The following is a 20,879-nucleotide window of genomic DNA, read 5'->3' as shown; positions in this document are numbered from 1 at the left end:
AAAAAAAAGAAAAGCTTCATGACATTGGATTTGACAATAATTTCTTGGATACCACAAAAGCACAGGCAATCAAAGAGGAAAAAGATAAATTGAACTACATCAAAATTTAAATCAACTGTGTGTCACAGGGTACAATTAACAGAGTTGAAAATACAACCCAAGGAATGGGGAAAAATTTTCAAATCTTATGGCTGATAAAGAGTTATCCAGAATACATAAAGCACTCTGACAACTCAACAAGGAAAAACTTACTTTAAACTGGGCAAAGGATTTGAATAGATATTTCTTCAAAGATAGTCAAAGCACCAATAAGAATACAAAATGAGACTCAGTATCATTAATTATTAGGGAAATACAAATCAAAATCACAATGAAATACTATTTCACATCCATTAGGATGGCTACTATCAAAAAACCAGAGAATAAGTGTTGGTGAGGGTGTGGACAAATCAGAACCCTTTTGCACAGTTGGTGAGAATGTTAAATGGTGCAGCCATTTAAAAAAATTAAAAATAGAATTACCAGGGACTTCCCTGGTGGTCCAGCAGTAAAGAATCCACCTTCTAATGCAGGGGACTCGGGTTCAATCTCTGGTCAGGGAACCGAGATCCCACATGCCATGGGGCAACTAAGCCCGCACGCCACAACTACTGAGCCCACACGCGTCAACAAGAGAGCCCACATGCCGCAAACTACAGGGCCCACATGCCCTGGAGCCTGCACACCAGAACTAGAGAGAATCACACGCCACATTGAAGAGCCCGTGCCGAAACGAAAGATCCTGCATGCCTCAACTAAGACCCGATGCAGCCAAAAAAAAATTAAATTAAAAAAAATTAAATTAAAAAAATAATAACTGGGGCTTCCCTGGTGGCGCAGTGGTTGAGAGTCCACCTGCCGATGCAGGGGATGCGAGTTCGTGCCCCGGTATGGGAAGATCCCACATGCCGCGGAGCGGCTGGGCCCATGAGCCATGGCCGCTGAGCCTGCGCGTCCGGAGCCTGTGCTCCACAACGGGAGAGGCCACAACAGTGAGAGGCTCGTGTACCGCAAAAAAAAATAATAATAATAATAATAATAAAATTTTTAAAAAATAGAATTACCATACGATCTGGCAATTCCACTTCTGGCTATATACTTGAAAGAATTTAAAGCAGAGTTTCAAAGAAATATTTGTATACCCATATTCATGGCAGAATTATTCACAATAGCCAGAAGGTGGAAGCAACTCAAGTGTCCCATCAACAAAATGGATAGACAAAATGTGGTATATACGTGATACAATATTATTCGGCCTTAAAATGAAATTCTTTCACATGCTACACTATAGGAGAACCTTGACATTTATGCTAACTGAATGAATGATCCAGTCAAAAAAGAATTATGTATGATTCCACTTACATGAGACATCTATAGTAGTCAAAATCGGAGACAAAGTAGAATGGTGCTTGCCAGGCTTGGAAGAGAGGGGAATAAGGAGTTACTGTTCAATGGGTACAGCTTCACTTCTGCAAGCTGAAAAGATTTCCAGAGATGGAAGGCAGTGACTGTTGCACAACAAAGGGAATGCTTGTATTGCCACTAACTGGATACTGTCCTTTAAGATGGCAAATTTTATGTGTATTTCACATACAACTAATTTCCCAAAATTAAAATTAATCAATTCAAACTGTTTCTTTTAATTGAAAAAAAAAAGTGATTCTGCATCACTACGTCCAAGTGGCCAAAGTTAACACCACCAACACTGGGACAAACTAAAGGTCCTTGTTTTGGGGAGAAATATGCATAAGTATTTGGGGATCAAGAGGCAAGCTGTCAGCAAATGTGGCAAAACGTTAACACTTCGTGTATATAGGTGAAGGGTATATGGGAGTTTACCACTTTTGCAACATTACTGTAAATTGGAAGTATTTCCAATTAAAAAAAAAAGACTATTCTCGGCCAGTTTTGAGACTTAAAATGAACCACACAGCAATGACAGTTTATACAGAAACCAGCAATTTTTTTTAACATTTTGAATTCCCCAGGTATGATTATCACTTTAACACCTGGCACCATCAGTTTTACCCTACATAGGTGAAATTTTCAGATGACTAGAGCTTACCCCATTAAATGCCAGAATGGTGTATTAGTAACTTTAAAGTCTTTTTTAAAAAGTACTATTCTACTTTTCTTGTTTCGAATTTTTAATGATCAGGGTCATCAACATCTGTTTCAGTAGACGGCTGTTTGTTTTGTTCTCACGGGTGTTTCTGAGGGTATTAATATAAAGCAAAAACGCCATAGCAGAAAATAGTTGTTTTTCCATCTCCACCTAGTGGTTAGCTATTCTGATATCTTTATGTACCTGCTTTTTACAACTATCACATTTGTGCTTTTAAATTTGTTGAAAGTAAGGGTAAAGAGATCCTCATTTTTTTATGAGTAAAGTGCACCAACTTCCTGATTTTTTGGTTGTTCCAAGGCTTTTATCGCCAATAAGATCCTCATGTGTTTTTGAAAATCAATATTGCCAGATAACCTTTCCCCAGTTTGTATCATAAGATTTCTATAATTAAAATCAATTACTTACTCTTGGATTTAGTCATCTTGACTAACAAGAGACTTCTCATAAATAAGTCTGCAGAGACTAATTAAATGACTTTAAAGTATCACAAAAATAGAATATAGCCATAAGCAATATTATTCTCTATCCCAACTGCCGGGCTGCTTATCAGCAATTACAGTGATTTTTAATTATGTCCATGTTTCCTCTAAGACAGTATTTCTCAATCTTTTTTTTCAGATTGTAGGACCCCCCCAAGGAGAAAACAAATTTAATTTACATCAAATAATTAAAAATTTCCCTAACGAGAACTACTAAGAAATAAGATTTTGTCAGCATTTTGTTTCAACCCCAGTAGGATACTGCAATTCAGTTCTGACACTGACCCCCTGAAGTCATCACTGGATTCCACAGGTGTAAGGGCTCAGTCCTCCATGAGCTGCCTGCACTGGAGAGGATAGCTGCAAGTGGAGTCCATCCCCCACTTCTGACCGACTAGTTACTAGTTCTAATTTGGGGGTTCCCACAATCCCCTCACATTCAAGAATTTGCTAAAATGACTCAGAACTCAGGAAAGCACTGCGCTTAAAATTAGTTTTATTGTAAAGGATTCAAATGAGGAGTACCAGCCAAATGCAGTACACACACAGGGTGAGGTGAGGTCTGGGAGGAAACACAGAGCTCCTGCACCCCTTCTTTGTGGAATCAAGGCCCATCACCATTTCAGCACATTAGTGTGTTCACCAATCAGAGCCTCAGTGTCCAGAGTCTTTAACTGGGCTTCACTATTTGGACACGACTGATTACATCACTGGGGAACATGACTACGCCCATCTCCAGCACCCCCAGCCCCCAGGCCATGAGGCCTGCCCGAAGTCCCGACCCTCTAATTACGTGGTAGGCCCTTTCTGGTGACCGGCCCCCACCCTAAAGCTCTCCAGGGGTCTACCATGACTCACCTCATTTGCATCACAAAGACATCCCTAGCACCCAGCAATCCCAAGGGTTGTAGGAGCTCAAGGTCGGGAACCAAGGGTAACGACCAGACAAACCACACCACAGTTAGGTAGTCTGCACTCTGAAGGGCCACAAACCACTATAATATCTAAAATTTTTCTGCACTCACCAAGAACTAATTTTCACCCCCATGGAGAATGCATCCTTGAAGACAATGAAGAGACAGCCCCCCAAAACCAGAATGGAATTTTATTGTGTAAAGTTGATAGAAGTATGACTAGTATTCTTCTGTACAAAGTGCACAACAAATGGTTTTAAATATAACTGAGAGAAATGCAAGCCCTATGACAATATTTGATACAAGCTGAATCATTTACAGGTACACTAAAAAAGTTTTTAAAATATCATCTTTCTCCAAAGAGTCCATTGCGCATTTCTTAAAAGCAGAGTTAGGGAACCTCCCAGGCAGTCACAAGGGCATTTTATTGCCCTCGATGCTGATTTTTACTGCGTGTGCAGATCTGCTTTTTTTCCTGATGTCTGTGAACTTTCTCATCTGTTTATCCAGTCGACTGATACCCTTCTTGGAGGTCCCCTGAAACTAAGAGTGGGGTAAAAATTAAAGAGCAAGTTATTGAAACACATACACTTAGTTTTGTCTTTCGTCTTCTTTTATCTGAAAGCCAGCAGACAGAAGAGCTCTCAGCTCTGGAATAACCAGAATAAGCTTTGGTGACCTCAGGAACAACAGAGCAAGTATACACAGCAGTGTTAGAAAAGCATATTCAATTCTCTCAATGGAGAATAATTTTTTTCTTATCTGTGCCTTACTTTCAAATTTTGCCTCTAGTCCACAGAAATTTGCTACAAGAGAGAAAAAGGGGGGTTAAAACTGAAACTACGATCCCCCTAATTCCATCAGATTACATTTTGAGTGTATGTTTCTCCCTTTCAAAGACCAAATGTGGAGGTGACCGCTTGACATATACACCTTCAAACAGTGCTGGCATAAAAAATAATGATCTTCTAAGGCAAGGAAAGTCATCGAGAAAAAGCCTGAAGCATAATGAATGAGGTTAGAACCGCTAGGTGATTGCTGGAACTCTAGTTTCTGATTAGAAACTCGTCAGGGTTCTGTAACCCTGTACAAATGATGCCCCTCGTCTGAACTACTTCCAGCACTGCTGGGAGAAGTGAATAAGATAATAATAACAAATACAAGCACAGAGGCTAGCACACAATTGGCGCTCAAAATAAAAGCAGCTATTATTGCTATTACTACTATTTTGCAATCAATTAGTTTGACACAAAAAGAAAAGTAAATTAATTCTCTTGAACCACGGGGCTTATACTTCTTGCATCTCTTCCTGCTTGCCCTTTATGTTTAAAGGTTTGCTTGTTAGGTAATTTCTCTTCTACTTTGAAAAGGCTGTGTCTTGAAAAGGTGTGGTCTCCAAGAAATTGACACCTTTTAGAAATGTTGAAAAGGCCTGCCATTTATGTCATATCAGGGCAAACTCTTCTTGCTGGCTCCAGTAATCTAACAATCCAATCTTTACGACTGTCGAGTGGTTAAAAAAAGATGGGATTTTCTGGGCTTCCCTGGTGGCGCAGTGGTTGAGTCAGCCTGCCGATGCAGGGGACAGGGGTTCGTGCCCCGGTCCGGGAAGATCCCACATGCCGCGGAGCGGCTGGGCCTGTGAGCCATGGCTGCTGAGCCTGCGCATCCGGAGCCTGTGCTCCGCAGCGGGGGAGGCCACAGCAGTGAGAGGCCTGCGGGCCGCAAAAAAAAAAAAAAAAAAAAAAAAAAAGATGGGATTTTCTATTTCTTCTCCCCAGATGTTTACTACTGAATCACCTGTGAAGCTCAATTCAAAGAATGCTAAAATAAGGTGGAGACTAGGAGACATTCTAGGGTCGGTACCAGTGTCGTGAAGTTCTTCTGAGTTGGGGAGACCTCCCCCAAGCCTTATCTCACCTCTGGACTCGTCTTCCACCTCAGTTATAAGCAAAGACCTCTAAGTCATTCTTGAACAAGAGCTGCACTGATCATCCATCCTAGATTTTCTACATACATCCCAATTCCAAATATTATTTTATATCAATTTTAATACTGGGCACTGGTACTCTAAGGGAGCATAAAAATTCATCATCAGATGAGAAAGTTATGCGACTGTCACCCTATGCATGCAATACCCCAGATTTCTAGACAGTCCCAAATATCTGATTTCCTTTCAGACAATGTGCCCTGATTTTTTTTTTTTTTTTTTTTTTTTTTTTTTTGCGGTAGGCGGGCCTCTCACTGTTGTGGCCTCTCCCACCGCGGACCGGACGCGCAGGCCCAGCGGCCATGGCTCACGGGCCCAGCCACTCCGCGGCATGTGGGATCCTCCCGGACCGGGGCACGAACCCGTGTCCCCTGCATCGGCAGGTAGACTCTCAACCACTGCGCCACCAGGGAAGCCCATGCCCTGATTTTTAGTACCTGCAATCAGTCCACAACGGAAGCCTTAACCTGCTCAGATCTCTGCCAACTGCCCAACTCCCAGCAGCTCTACCCATCAGCCTGGACTTCTCCTTGTCCACTCCCAGGACCTTCTCTAATAATTTGAGCCCTCTAGCCTCAGCAACTGGGACATGCCCAGGCTGCGTTGATCTACTCCTGGTTACAGCTTGTATGACTTGTATCTGGCAGATGCCTGGTTACCCCAAGCCTGAAAACACACAGAACTGAGTACCTAGCCTGTCAAATTCAGTGACTTCTCTCTTGATTTGTCAACCCTACACCACTTCCTTAGGACAGTAAAACTGTATATGCTGCACTGCTTTATCAGTGAAAAACCAAAAGTAGCCCAAAAGATTAGCAAGATGGGTTTGCTTAAATAAATATGGTACAATCATATTACAATACAATATTAAGTCACTGAAGAATGTTAACTCAAATGAATTATTACCATGTTAAGTAAAACACAAACCCAACAAGGTATAAATGAGTATGATCACAATTTTGCTTAAAAGTTAAAAACCAAAAACAAAAAAACACCACCACCTCCAACAAAACCCTCTCCAAACCAGTAATAATACTTATGTACAAATACATAAAGGACTGGAGAGAAAGAACCCAAAATGTTAATCTTAAGGTGTGGTGGGATTACAAGTGACATTCATTTCATTTGTGCTTTTTCGTATTTAAAAGTTTATATAAAAACATGCACTGCTTGTGCCATTTTAATGTTATTTTAAAAGCATTCCATGGAAAAAGTTAGCATATAAACATACAATGTAGCACAGGTTACTGCATTATTTAGAAGCGAAAAATCAGAAACCATAGAGGAATGAACAAACAAATTATATATTCACATGATAGACTATTATGCAGCCACTACAAATGACAACTATAAGGCGGTTTAATGAGAAGTGATCAAAATTCTATACAATATAATTTTAATTATATTAAAGTATCAATAGAAAACAAGGCAAAAATTTTATCAAATTGCTTTTGAGTGGTGAGTGATTTTTCTCTTTATCATCTCAAAATTTTCTACAATTATAAGCAGAAAAAACTAAGTTTAAAGCATTACTGAAAATACATGTAACACATCAAAACTGTTAACAGTGGTGACTTACACAGGGGAAGAGCAGGACTTTGGGAATGGGGTTTATTCTCTAGTATATTTACTCTCGTAATTTCAAAAATAAAAATTACATTTAAAACAAAAAGTTTCATTTGAAAGCCATTTACTCACTCCAATTTTCTTCTTGGGAAACATGTTTTCTAGTAACACTCATTAGTGTCTGTGCAATACGAAAGCCTTGAGTGAATATGTAAGGAACCTTCTTGAACAGGAAAACAGTGTCAGGTGGTTTAAGGACAATTTACTGAAATGAAACATGGGACTACCAGCCCCCAAAACATGCCTTATTATTTTTCTTTTTTTGACAGAGCTCTATAAGCCAGACACAGGCCAAGATAAATACCAGCCCGTTTTGACCTGGGGAGTGTTGGGGATGAAGGAGAAGAACTCTGCTTGAATTCCCCTCTCGCCACGCTGGTCACCTCTCGCTCTAGCAACAGGCTGGGCCACCTCTGCCCACCTCCCCATCACCTACAGGGAGGGTGGGATCAGAAGCAGCAACACCAGCAGACAGGCACATGCCCTTCCAAAGAAGACTGGCCACTAGGATTTTTTATTACGTTTTTCACTGCCCTATGATAGTTCTTGATTCTCAAAATAGTGTGCTGGGGGAGAAAATGTATTACGAAAGAGAGGAATAAAAGGATGGAAGAGACAGTGAGAAAAGTAAAGGTAAAGAGAAACAGGGGTGGTAGGAGGGGAAGGAGGGATATCAAGGGACATGGAAATGGAAAGAAGAAAAAAGGGAGGAAGGGGACTTCCCTGGTGGTCTAGTGGTTAGGATTTCACGTTCTTCACTGCCGTGGCCCGGGGTTCAATCCCTGGTCAGGGAACTGAGATCCCACAAGCCCTGAGATGTGGCCTAAAAAAGGGGGAGGTGGGAAGAAAAAAGGGAAGGAGGTAGAGATGAAGAAATTCTTAGCACTGAACCAGTGCTCTTCTACCCTTTATTTATTCTCATTAATTAAGACTGTGTGCTTTGTTTTGATAGTAGCTTAACAACAAAGTGAAACGGCAGGAAGGTGAGTGTGTCCGTGGAAACAGCTGCCAAAGCAGGGGTCACGGAGGAGTCACAAAAGGAAGGCAATGCTCAGAAAGACGCTCAAGAGGGCACTGCCGCAAAGGCGCCACCGTTAACCTCCGAGCACAGCAGGTCAGTGAGTCTGGCTTTATGAATGTTTCAAATTCTTCTTCATTTCCGACCATGAACTGAATATGTATTAATTAAATTTATCTCCTAAATATTCAGTGTCAGGCTTTATGCAATGAGCCCTCAAATGCAGTTACTGAGCCACCGACAACAGGAAAAGAAGCCACCTCCCTTTCACCAAGACGTTACTAACCAATTTACATGCCTGTAAGGGAGACCACTAGGATTCCAGGCCCTAACAAAAACCTTTTTAATAAAAAGGGTACCAGTCAGAAAGACCAAAATGCCTAGCCGTGAGGTAATTATCTATTAGTCTCTAGGAAGGGAATCCCGTATCAATTTCTCAATATTCAAGAGGACCAGAATGTCACTAAGTGCCTGTTAGGGTCATTATTTCATAAACTAAAAGTGGTCCTGGCCTTTTCTGGTTAAGAAAGCACACACACACTTGTTTTCACTCTAGCTGCTGACAACTCAAGCCCATGCACAGAGCATGCTTCCTTGGGGATACCTCCCGGATACGCTCTGGTAGGGCCAGGCCTACAGGGGCATCCTGTTGCCTTCAATGCTGAACTTGACAGCACGGTGCACTTTGCTGAGTCGTTTCTGTTCTGCAAATCGCCTCTTATGCTTTTCCAATCGGCTTAGGCCCTTTTTAAGAATACCAGGCTAGAAAGAGTAGTTTGAACGGAGAATAAAAAAAGATTACTGAGAAGCAATAAGGATCACCGAATAGTATTTACAGTGATGGCAGAGGAAGTGTCTACCCTAATAAACACTTCACAACAGAATTACTTAAAACAGCTGAATAGAAAGGGAGGGGTAGGTTGCAGAAGCAGGTGAGTTTTGTTTCTCAGGGTTCTTAAAAAAAAAACGACTGTACCAGAACACTCTAGGCTTCAAGATTCAGTTGAAATAAAGGGATTAATAAGAGGAAACTTCCCAACTTGATAATGTTTCTTTAAGTCTGAAGTAAACCTCATCAGCAATAAGTGATCTGGCTAGATAAGTGACCAGAAAATAGCTCTCGTCAAATCAGATAAACCTTAAGAGCTGTTAAGGGTTATTAAACACGAAGTAAAAGATGAACAGTAATCTGCATTTCAGATCCACCTTGCTGTCCCCCTGCTCGCTTACCCTGGACGACTCCATTTCCACATTCCACTTGGGCCTGACAACATAGTCCTTGTTCGAGGGCATGGGGACCCTTGCCCGGGCACAGAATCCAGGATCTCCAGGTCTAAGAGCCCTGAGAACGGGAAGAAGAGCATGCTGCTTATGTAGCCGACCACACCCGGGTCTACCGCATTCGGCTGCACATCTGTGTCAAACCTCCTCTGCCCTCCCGAAGTCACCCGCTCCAGTATCCTGCTGTGTGTCTTAGATGGCCGCATCATCACTCACACTGCTGTACCAATGGCTCAACCTCCCCCTCAAAGCCAATTTCCTCTGCATTTTCAGGACTCCTCTTCACCTCTCCTCAGCTTCAGGTATAATCGCATCTCTCCTTTCTAAGGCTGGTTCCTCCATCAGGACTCTGAATCTCAATTTCTCTGGTCTAACAGAGTCACTCATGTGTTCACTTGTGAGGTGAAAAACCAGGGAGTCAAAATGACCCCCCAGACTGAGTATGCCCATAAAGTAGTTTACGTGGTTTTGCATATTGCAACTCATACAGTAATTTTTTGGTCTGTTTCTTATTTTTAAACAAGTTCGAGATAATTATAGATTCACATGCAGTTGCAAGAATTAATGCAGAGAGATCCAGTGTCTCTCCCAAAGGTAACAACATGCAAAAACTATAGTACAATATTACAACAAGGATATTGATGTTGCTATAATCCATCAATTTTTATTTACATTTCCCCAGTTTTACTTGCACTCATTTATCTGTATGTGTGTGTATTTAGTTCTATGCAATTTTATCGTGTGTGTAAGTTCGTGTATCCACCACAGGATCCCTGTTATTGCCCTTTAGTAAACATGTCCACCTCCCTACCCCATTTGCCCAGTCCCTAGCCCCTGGTGACCATGAATCTACTCATTTCTGTAATGCTGGCATCTGAAGAATGTCATATAAATGGAATAATACACCATGTAACCTTTAGAAATTGGCTTTATCCAGTCAACATAATGCCCTTGAGGATCCAACCAAGTTGTTACAAAGATCAATATTTTGTCCCATTTAATTGCTGAGCAGTACTCTATGGTATGAATATACTGTGGTCTGTTGAACCATTCACTTGCTGAAGGACATCTGGGTTGTTTCCATTTGTGGACTATTACGAATAAAGCTGTACTACTAATGGACAGGTTTTTGCACAAACATAAGTTTTCATTTCTCTGGGATAAATGCCTAAGAATCTTGTGCAAGTGCTGGGTTGTATGGTGGTTGCATGTCCAACCTTACAAGAAACTGCCAAACTACTTTCCAGGGCAGCTGTACCATTTCACCCCACAGCAATGGATGAGTGATCTAGTTTCTCTGCATCCTTGCCAGCACTGGATGGCGTCACATACAGTAACTTTTATGTACAAATTTGAGAACTATCATGCTAGACTAACCTAAGACTACCATCCTTCAAAAGTAAAGCCTATTTGATGTCTAGGAATTCGAATCATTCAACCTTTTAGGTAACTAACCACCTCAGTGGTAAATGGAGGGTTGGTATTTGTGGGGGTGGGGGAAGAAGAGGAAGAGAAGGCTAAAAAATTCTAAAATCGTTTCTATTCCCTTGTATGGTTTACTCCATTCTTAGTATGAAGCTTCTGTAACTTTCATATACGTGAACTGAAACTTCTATAACTTTCATATACATAAACTGACTAGAAAATCTCCCACAACTCTTATTTTTCCCCTGAAGCCACTGTCAGCACACCTGTCCACGAGCAAACGACACTTGCTCCCTCTAGCTCATTTCTCGTTCTCCTTTTGCGATCTGGGTGCTGCCTGATTGCCAGCCCTCACTGCACAAACCCCCGTGAAGCCTACCCTCTGCCACGGCCCCCTCCAGCGTGACCTCATTCTCCTCTGGGTTCTCCTCCAACGTGTAGGACCACATCTGCTCACTGGCCTTCACTGGCTACGCCCCTTTTCAAAGGGTTCAGTTTATTTCTTACTGTGTACTCTCTTTGTTTTTGTTTGTTTTTGTTTTTGCGGTACGCGGGCCTCTCACTGTTGTGGCCTCTCCCGTTGCGGAGCACAGGCTCCGGACGCGCAGGCTCAGCGGCCATGGCTCACGGGCCAGCCGCTCCGTGGCATGTGGGATCTTCCCGGACCGGGGCACGAACTCGTGTCCCCTGCATCGGCAGGCAGACTCTCAACCACTGCACCACCAGGGAAGCCCACTCTGTACTCTCGAGTCAACAATCTTTTCTACGGAGGTAACTATCAAATCTATGTCTCTAGCCCAAACTCCAGTTCTAAGCCCAGGATAATTATAGGACTATCTCAGTCACCTTACATTTAATATGCTCAAAACAGACATCATCTATGTCTTCACGTCTACTCCTCCTCTCCGCTCTAGTGAAGGGTAATACCATCATCTCAGTTACTTAAGTTTAAAATTCTGGTTGGTATCTTCAACTCTAGCCAACTTCTCGCCCACCCAGCCAGACTCCTGGCAGTTGCACACCTGTGAGGCGCCTCCTCACCCTTCTGCTTCTCCGTTACAGTCTCAGTTTAGCTGTATCACTGCCTTCAGTTCCTCTGCCCTGCAACCCATCCTACATCGTGCTACCAGCAGAAGCATTCCATATCAATCTGACAGCTTCACGCCCATGCTCAAAAACTTTCTAGGAAACCACAAAGAGAAGTGAGAATTCCTCATCTTGACTTAAAGCCCTTCAGAATTTGGTCAACACTGCATTTCCAACCTGATCTTCCACCACCTCAGGCACCATACTACTGCCCGACTACCTGCCATCCCTAAAACAGGCCTGCGTGCTTAGCCCACATCTTTGCTCAAGCTCTCCCCTTGGTCTGCAATCCCTCTAAAGACTTTCTGAGAGAATGGACTACTTTTAGTTTGATTCTGTATTTTCAGAGTTTACCAGAGAGTCTAGCACATGGCAAGCAGCAACAAAATCTTTATTGAATGAACTATTTCTCCATCTTCTTATGACCTCCAGGGGACCCACAGAATGTGAATATTCAATAAATACTACACTAGGAATCATCCCCTGCCAATGTGAACAGAGCATCATTTCATTTGCTATTTTTCTTAAAACAAAGCAGCAAGCAGAACATTCCCAATACAGTCTACATTGAAAATCAATACAAAAATCTTACTTTTCCTCTCCTGTCAGCACCTTTTCCAAATCTCTTCGGGGTGTCTGACCACCAGTGCTGGGAAAAAAGTAATTGATGAGTTATTAGGAAATGTCAGGACCTTATAACTTATAACCTTATAAAGGAAAAAAGAGCAAAATGAAATATCAAACTTAGACCACCGTTATTAGGTCCTTTACACTGGATCAGGGAAAATAATTCCTAATATTGTATTATAAAAGTACTACTTATTTTAATGATCATTTGCACACCACGTTTCACTCACCTGCAATGACTCTGCCATCTTGGATGCAATTACATCCAGCTTATTGATACAAATCGAAACTTTTTTTTTCTCTTAAGGATCTGGAAATGGGACTGAGAAAGTTTTTTCTGCAAAAGGCTGAGACAACCTAAGCAACCTCCAGAACGGTGGCAGAGGCCAGATCCAAACAGAAAAGCCTGGGAGGGGAGGGGGTGTGAAGCTTCACTGTACACTACCACATTTAAATTAAAAAGGTATCATGAACTACAAGACATATCAGGCAGAGGAAAGACAAAGTCCTACCATCTTGTGGGTTTCTTAATGATCTTAATTACCGACCCCCCCCCGAGTTATCGCAACAATAACGTTTACTCCACTTACTCATACCTGTTCCCTCCTACCTGTTCATTCTTCGCCGTTGAGGCATCTGTTCTAGGTCTCTCTGCTCCCTTTCTTCTCTTGTCATTCCCTTGTAGTTTGAGGTAAGACCAAATATAGGCCGAGACCATTCATCTACAACAGAGAAAAATTAATTATTTAGCCCATAAAGTAGCATTTCTACTACCATTCTTTGAAATAATCATACTCTAGTGTAATGTCATATTCTAGGCATTAAGAACATTCTTTCCTTAAAGATAACATTATTTCAGGACCATTTGTAGAATAAACACAGCATAACACCAGCATCACAACTAGCTCCAGCTGATTCAGAAAATTCAATATAAAAAGATCACTTAAACCTGTAATCACCACAGAGGCTTAAAGAAAGTAACATCTAACTCACTTTGATAGTCATCAACTAACTGTGTTATTTCATAGACAGTTTAATTTCTAAATTTAGTCTCTTGAAAACAGAAAATCTTTTGTTGTTTGTTTTAATTGAAGTATAGTTGATTTACAGTATTTAGTTTCAGGTGTACAGCATAGTGATTTTATTTATTTATTTATTTATTTATTTATTTATTTTGCGGTGCAGCCTCTCACTGTTGTGGCCTCTCCCATTGCAGAGCACAGGCTCCGGACACGCAGGCTCAGCGGCCATGGCTCACGGGCCCAGCCGCTACGCGGCACGTGGGATCTTCCCGGACCAGGGCACGAACCCACGTCCCCTGCATCGGCAGGCGGACTCTCAACCACTGCGCCACCAGGGAAGCCCGTGATTCTTTCTTTGGCAGACGCCTTTTCCATTATAGGTTATTATCCCCTGTGCTATACAGTGTATCTTTATTGCTTATCTATTTCACGTATAATATTTTGTATCTGCTAATCCCATACTCCTAATTTGCTCCCCCCCACTTCTCTCTCCCCTTTGATAACTGTAAGTTTGTTTTCTATGTCTGTATGTTTGTTTTGTATACAGATTCATTTGTATTATTTTCTAGATTCCACATGTAAGTGATATCATATAGTACTTGTCTTTGTCTGACAAGTACTATATGATATCACTTATATGTGGAATATATATTTCACTAAGCACAATATTCTCTAGGTCCATCCATGCTGCTGCAAATGGCAATATTTCATTCTTTTTTATGGCTTAGTAGTATTCCATTTTATATATGTACCACATCTTATTAAGCCAATTGTCTGTTGATGCGCGTTTGGGTTGCTTCCATGTCTTGGCTATCATAAATAATGCTGCTATGAACATTGGGATACATGTACTTTTTTGAATTAGAGTTTTCATTTTTTTTCTGGATATATATCCAGGAGTGGAATTGCTGGATCGTATGAAAGTTCTACTTTTAGCTTTTTAAGGAACTTCCATATTGTTTTCCATAGTGGCTGCACCAATTTACATTCCCACCAATAGTGTAGGAGGGTTCCCTTTTCTCCACACCCTCTCCAGCATTTATTAGTTGCAGATTTATTGATGATGGCCATTCTGACTGGTGCAAGGTGATACCTCACTGTGGTTTTGATTTTCATTTCTCTAATAATTAGCAATGTTGAGCATCTTTTCATGTGCCTGTTGGCCATCTGAAAGTCTTCTTTGGAGAAATGTCTATTTAGGTCTTCTGTCCATTTTTTTAATGTTTTTTTTTTTTGATATTGAATTGCATGAGCTGTTTGTATATTTTGGATATTAACCCCTTGTCGGTCACATCATTTACAAATATTGAAAACAGAAAATCTTGAAATTCCTCTACTTTCTTACTCTAAGCAAAAACAGCTCCCTTATTACTTGTCACAATGGTCTAAATCTTTAAAAATTACATTTTGATAGTGCAGATGTAGGGTCTGTACTTCATTAAGTCTAAGAAAGCTGCTAAGGTGATCACACAAAAAAGTACTACATGTGCACTGTTTAGCCAGTAAAAGTCCAGAGGTGCCAGCTGATGTCTTTGTTCTTATCGCTTCATTGTATCAAAACAAAAAGGACCTTTACAGACAGAACACAGGTGTTGTCAAACTAAGAAGGAAGCAAGGAGTCTCAGGGGAGTCTCTATCTCTTTAAAAACTGACCTGCTGTCCCCAACCCTGGATTCAGAATCACCTGTAGTACATGACAGGTACCAGTGGGAACAGTCTGCTTCTCTTTTGCCTAGGGCAAAAAGAACGCCGAGAACCACTGCATCAAAGCATCAAAAGCTTATTGTTTAATAGGCAATAAACTACAGATTATTAATAAGATCGGAGATATAATACTTCTCTAGTTTATAAAAAAATTAAATTTCTAGAAAGGCTTTTGATAGTCTTAAACATTCAATAGAAAAATAACTACTGTATTCAGATACAAAAGTAGTTACTATTTCAAATTAGTCTTGAAGTTTAAAAATTTCTCTCCAACACAAAGCACAGGAAGAGTTAAGGAGGATGATGAAGACGCATGTGGTGTTCATAAACAATATGGCAACTGAGTAAATGAACTTCAGTTAGATTCCTCTGGATTTCTCTGTTATCATTAAGTAATAACACACAAAGGCTTTGGAGACCATTATAAAAATAACAACAATAGCAGGAGTGGCTAACATTTCTTGAAGACTTACTATACTCTAGGTACCATGCTTTACATATACCTTCTCACTCATTCTTTAAGACAACTCAAACTAAACACATAATTCTCTCTTTCACAGAGGAGGAAACCAAGGCTTAGAAGCTTAAATCACTAGCCCAAGGATATGTAGTAAGGTAGGTGGTAAATCTAGGATTTGAACCCAGGTATGACCGACTCTAGGGCCGACATTCTAATCCCTCTCTCTCTACATACTCTTGATCCATGATTAGAAAATGCATCATTTTACTTGTTATATACTGGATAGCATATTTAAATATAGTGAGAAGCATTTTAAGTCTAAGGGAAAAAAGCTTAGTACCTATAAGGAGGTATCAAAAAATTTTCCTACTCCATTTCATTGACTCCTTTTAAATGAAAATTGGTAAAAATATAGTTAGCTTTTATATATACATGTCTCTCTATATACATAAACACACCAAACAAAAAGAAAAATGTACATACTGATTAACTTCCCTGCCATGTCCTTGTTGGACCTTGATTCCTTGGGGTGTTTATAGAGATACATCACTGCTCGTCCAATCCCACTATGCTTCAGGGTCTCCTGGCTCACACTAGGTAGCTGGGGAACATAAACACAGACATACATATTAATCATTCTGAAGCTGGGAGTCCTGCCAATCTACTCTAGAGGGCCTGCAAGACCTGGTTCATTCACAATAGAACAAATAACAAAAAAGTTCCACTTTCAGGATCTACCGACACTGAACACAAAGATACTTTGTGTTTACAACAGTAGTTGAGAGTTCAGTACTACCACTGAGTTGAAGTAAAACTTAACAGTGTGAGAAAGTGTGAACTAAGCATCCTCAGAGGTTAGCAGCTTAATAAATCAAGGGTCCTCTCAGGCCTCTGAACCAAACAGACCTAAGTCTGAACCCAACCACAGCCATCTGCTAGCTATGTGACCTTGGACAAGTCATTTAACTTCTCTGAGTCTTAATTTCCTCATCTGTAAAATGGAGATAACACACCTACCTTGCAGGTTTGTTGTGAGGAATAAATGAACCTATATATTTAAAAAACACCTGGCACGTAGCAGGTTCCTCGGGAATTCCTTCAGAAGTTAAGTAGCTTGCCCAAGGTGTCTCAGCCACATAAAGGTGGCTCAGATCAAGATTCAAACGCATGCTTATCTGATGCTGAAGCTGGTGCTCTTTCTACTTCAAGTGCCTCCCTACAACATGCCCACTACTATACTACTCTCCTCAGATAAACCAGAGCTACTCCAAGATCTTTTTTCCTTCAATACCACAGTCACACGAAGTTTTAAAAGGCCTTCCTTTTATGCTCATTTTATTCGGTATGTTCCTAATAAACACACCTAATAAAACTCCTCTTCTGATAGGCTGTGGCAGAGACGATATATAAATATATGGCAAAATACAGAGGTTATGATAATACAAACCACAGTAGATAATTAATGAAGAGCAAACAAGTCAGATTATCTGCCTCTGACCTCTTGCAGAATCTTCAACAGCTCTTCTCGAATCTTTAGTGCGGGCAAACTCCTATCTGGTAGAGGGGAGAGCCATTCTTTGATGGCAGACATCACACCACTGTCAATAAATGTTTCTTTAAGGTCCTGCCTGTAATAAGAAGAAGAATTAAAAAAAAAAAAAAAGTCAAGTCTGTGAATGTTGATTCTATTGTAGCTTCCTTTGGATTTTCTTACAGATTTAGTGATGTTTCCAAAAACTGCTTTTAAAAACTGACTCATATACATTATTTACTGAGCACCTATTCATAGACTTCAACAGTCAATATGAAATTTAGTTCCTATTTTCAAGAAACAAACAGACTTGATAGGTAAAGATGATGTGTTCAAGGAAAAAAAAAAACACAAAAAACACACCAAATTACACAAGGTAATGCTGATATGAATGGTACAGACTGTAAGAATAATGAGCTTTAATTATTACAGCTAAGAAAAAAAAATGTTTAATCTATGAGAATAGTGATCCTCAAACTGTTTCAAGTAAGACAGAACCCAGAATTGTACTATTCTTTGCAGGACACCAGGGAGAATACCATTCTCCTAGCAGAAAAAAATCCCAATGAAATACTGATACTATTCAAATTCCATTTTATGTACTAGAATCAATTATGGTTACAGGGAACATGACATTATATATATGAAATCTGGCACATATCATTTTTTCTGTTGGGATAGAGGTAGCAATCTTCTAGTAGAAAGTCCTAGACCATATGGCTGGCTCATTGGTGTACTAATGCACTTCTTTAGCCATCAAAAGAAGGCTACTGCTGAGTTCAAGGAGAAATCAAAGTTGCTCAGGAATGTGAGCAAACCAATGAAAAGAACCTGCAGAAGGACCAGTGACATAATTCACGATATAACAGGACACATGAGTCTTATTCAATATGTGCTTCAAGTAGTCTCCCAGGATTTTTGCTCTGTTCTCAATCACACTGGGAAAAAAGATGCAATTTTACCAGATTCTAAACAGTCTATAAAGAACAAAATAAGTGGTTTCCAAGTTTTTCTTTCATTAATATCAGTTTGCTATTGGTTCTGTTTGCACCATGCATCAAAGTTTAAGAAAAATTTGTGATGAAGTAATAATCTAGGAAATTCTATTCATTATTATTTTTCTGTAAATTTACAGAAGGCAATCATTCTTTAATCTCTCTAGAATACTAGTACACAGCTTGAATATCATTCCATTAAAAGGAAACACTTTTTCGGACTTCCATGGTGGCACAGTGATTAAGAATCCGCCTGCCAATGCAGGGGACACTTGTTTGATCCCTGGTCCGGCAAGATCCCACATGCCGTGGAGCAACTAAGCCCGTGCACCACAACTACTGAGCCCATGCTCTAGAGCCTGCGAGCCACAACTACTAAAGCCTGCGCGCCTAGAGCCCGTGCTCCGCAACAAGAGAAGTCACCGCAATGAGAAGCAAGCACACCGCAATGAAGAGCAGCCCCCGCTCGCTGCAACTAGAGAAAGCCCGCGTGCAGCAACAAAGACCCAATGTAGTCAATAAATAAATAAATAAGTAAATAAATAAATAAATGGAAACACTTTTCCAAGAAAACAGAATACTTACTTCTTAAGGTGCATGACCACAGTAGGTAATAATGTTAATTTTTTCAGTGCTGGCTTTTTTTGATTATTCAACTGTCTGTCTTCCTATCCAGGAAGAAAAAGATTTAAAAAAAGAAAAAAAGGAAAAAAGGGCCATTGTTAATAGTGAATTATAACCACTATAATTCTAAACTTTAAATATAATAAAGCAGCAATTTTCCAAGACACTACAGTTTTTCCTACAAGAAAGAATAATTACATAAAGAATAGACTTTCTGCAGAGCCAAAACCCACAAAACTATTAGAATAACTAGTTTTAACAACTACAAATTGAGAGGAACAATTTTAATTTAAAATATTGGCATAACTATCAAGTTTTCAGAGTTCATTCAAGGTACAAATTATACATGGAAAAATTTGGTTTATCATCAAGAATAATTTTGCAGCCATGAGGCCTGTAAGAAAGATAAAAGAATATGCTATTAAAGAAGAGTTTTAGTATTTGCTTGGGTATTTTTTTCCTAGTTGTTTTTTTTTTTTGCCAGGCCACACAGCTTATGGGATCTTAGTTCCCCAACCAGGGATCGAACCCGGGCCCTCGGCAATGAGAGCACAGAGTCCTAACCACTGGGCAAGCAGGGAATTCCCCCTACTTTTTTAATTATAGAAAATTTTAAATTCTACAGACATACAAAACAAAATAATACACTCCTGTCATGTACATTTCAACAATTAAACACACATGGCCAGTCTTATTTAGCTATCTCTCTAGCTACTTTTCCCTTCACCCTTGAATAATTTTGCAACAAATCCTAGACACATGTCATTGGATTATAAATACTTCAGCAAGTATCTCTAAAAGAGCAGGACTTGTTTTTAAACATAATACTTGGGGAATTTTTGCAATTTGAGCAGAATTTTTAAATGCGGTGAGTTAAATGCAATCATTTGATCAGAGGCAAAAGAATGACACAGGTTTATAACATAATAAATATGAGTTTATAATTTTTTGTATGTGAAGAAACATCACTTTGTGGTAAACCAGCAGAACCCGAGAACAAAATCACTCCCCCATAAAACCAGCAAACCAATTCAGCTAAAAAGGCCCATTTTACTTAATACTTAGTCTTTTCACCTTTTTCCTAAAACACACTTAAAAATTAAAATTATTGATTCCCTGGTGGCGCAGTGGTTGAGAGTCCGCCTGCCGATGCAGGGGACATGGGTTCGTGCCCTGGTCCGGGAAGATCCCACATGCCGCGGAGCGGCTGGGCCCATGAGCCATGGCTGCTAAGCCTGCGTGTCCAGAGCCTGTGCTCCGCAACGGGAGAGGCCACATCAGTGAGAGGCCCTCGTACCACACACACACAAAAAAAAAAAAACAAAAAAAACTAAAATTATTTCCATGCTTAAAATTTAGAACAGTAAATGCTTATTATAAACAAAAACAAAGTATTTTTAATGTAGTTTAAGCAAGGATTAAGTTAAAAAAAAAATGGCAGGAATTCCCTGGTGGTCCAATAGTTAAAAGATTCTGCACATTCACTGCCGAGGGTCCGGGTTCAATCGCTGGTAGGGGAACTAAGATCTCATAAGCTGCACGGCGAAAACAACAAAGCAAAACAGGGACTTCCCTGGCGGTCGAGCAGTTAAGACTCCATGCTTCCAATGCAGGGGACGCAGGTTCGATCTCTGGTCTGGGAACTAAGATCCCACATGCCTCACAAACAAACAAAACAAAAAAGGCCACATAATCAATTATGTGGGAGAAAGAAAGATGAAGTTAGAAGTGACGTATCTCACCTCAGCAGCTTCATTCATCTTGACAATCATGGCGCTCACAACGTCGTCGGCGTCACTAATAAAAGTGCCACCATCACGGTTACGCCTGCGCTTGCCACTCATGCTCTTTTTCCGCTGCAACATCATCTCAAAGTCCGACAGAAAGTCCATGCTAAGCGGTAACCCAAAATTAAGTGAAATATAAATTC

The 20,879-nt window shown here is 40.3% G+C and overlaps 1 protein-coding gene across 2 annotated transcripts in view; it reads right to left on the bottom strand.

Annotated features, from left to right (window-relative positions):
• Positions 1 to 3,735: 3,735 nt before the first annotated feature.
• The window catches only part of IWS1 (interacts with SUPT6H, CTD assembly factor 1), a gene marked incomplete at both ends in the record, with an annotated part of 47,881 nt that continues 30,737 nt past the window's right edge, over positions 3,736 to 20,879 (bottom strand). Inside the window, 8 exons of one of the 2 annotated variants that reach the window (XM_079710048.1) lie at positions 3,736 to 4,103; positions 9,425 to 9,536; positions 12,579 to 12,635; positions 13,224 to 13,335; positions 16,283 to 16,400; positions 17,298 to 17,427; positions 18,911 to 18,993; positions 20,692 to 20,842. In XM_079710048.1, the coding sequence (XP_079566174.1) occupies positions 3,972 to 4,103; positions 9,425 to 9,536; positions 12,579 to 12,635; positions 13,224 to 13,335; positions 16,283 to 16,400; positions 17,298 to 17,427; positions 18,911 to 18,993; positions 20,692 to 20,842 (895 nt within the window). Of the gene's footprint in view, positions 4,104 to 8,827; positions 8,957 to 9,424; positions 9,537 to 12,578; positions 12,636 to 13,223; positions 13,336 to 16,282; positions 16,401 to 17,297; positions 17,428 to 18,910; positions 18,994 to 20,691; positions 20,843 to 20,879 lie in introns of those variants that run through there. The other variant, XM_079710049.1, reaches the window with a different exon arrangement.

Source organism: Hyperoodon ampullatus (genome assembly GCF_949752795.1).
Source record: "Hyperoodon ampullatus genome assembly, chromosome: 8".
NCBI lineage: Eukaryota > Metazoa > Chordata > Mammalia > Artiodactyla > Ziphiidae > Hyperoodon > Hyperoodon ampullatus.
Note: the sequence above shows the minus strand (reverse complement) of the source record. Positions and strands in the feature narration are given on the sequence as shown.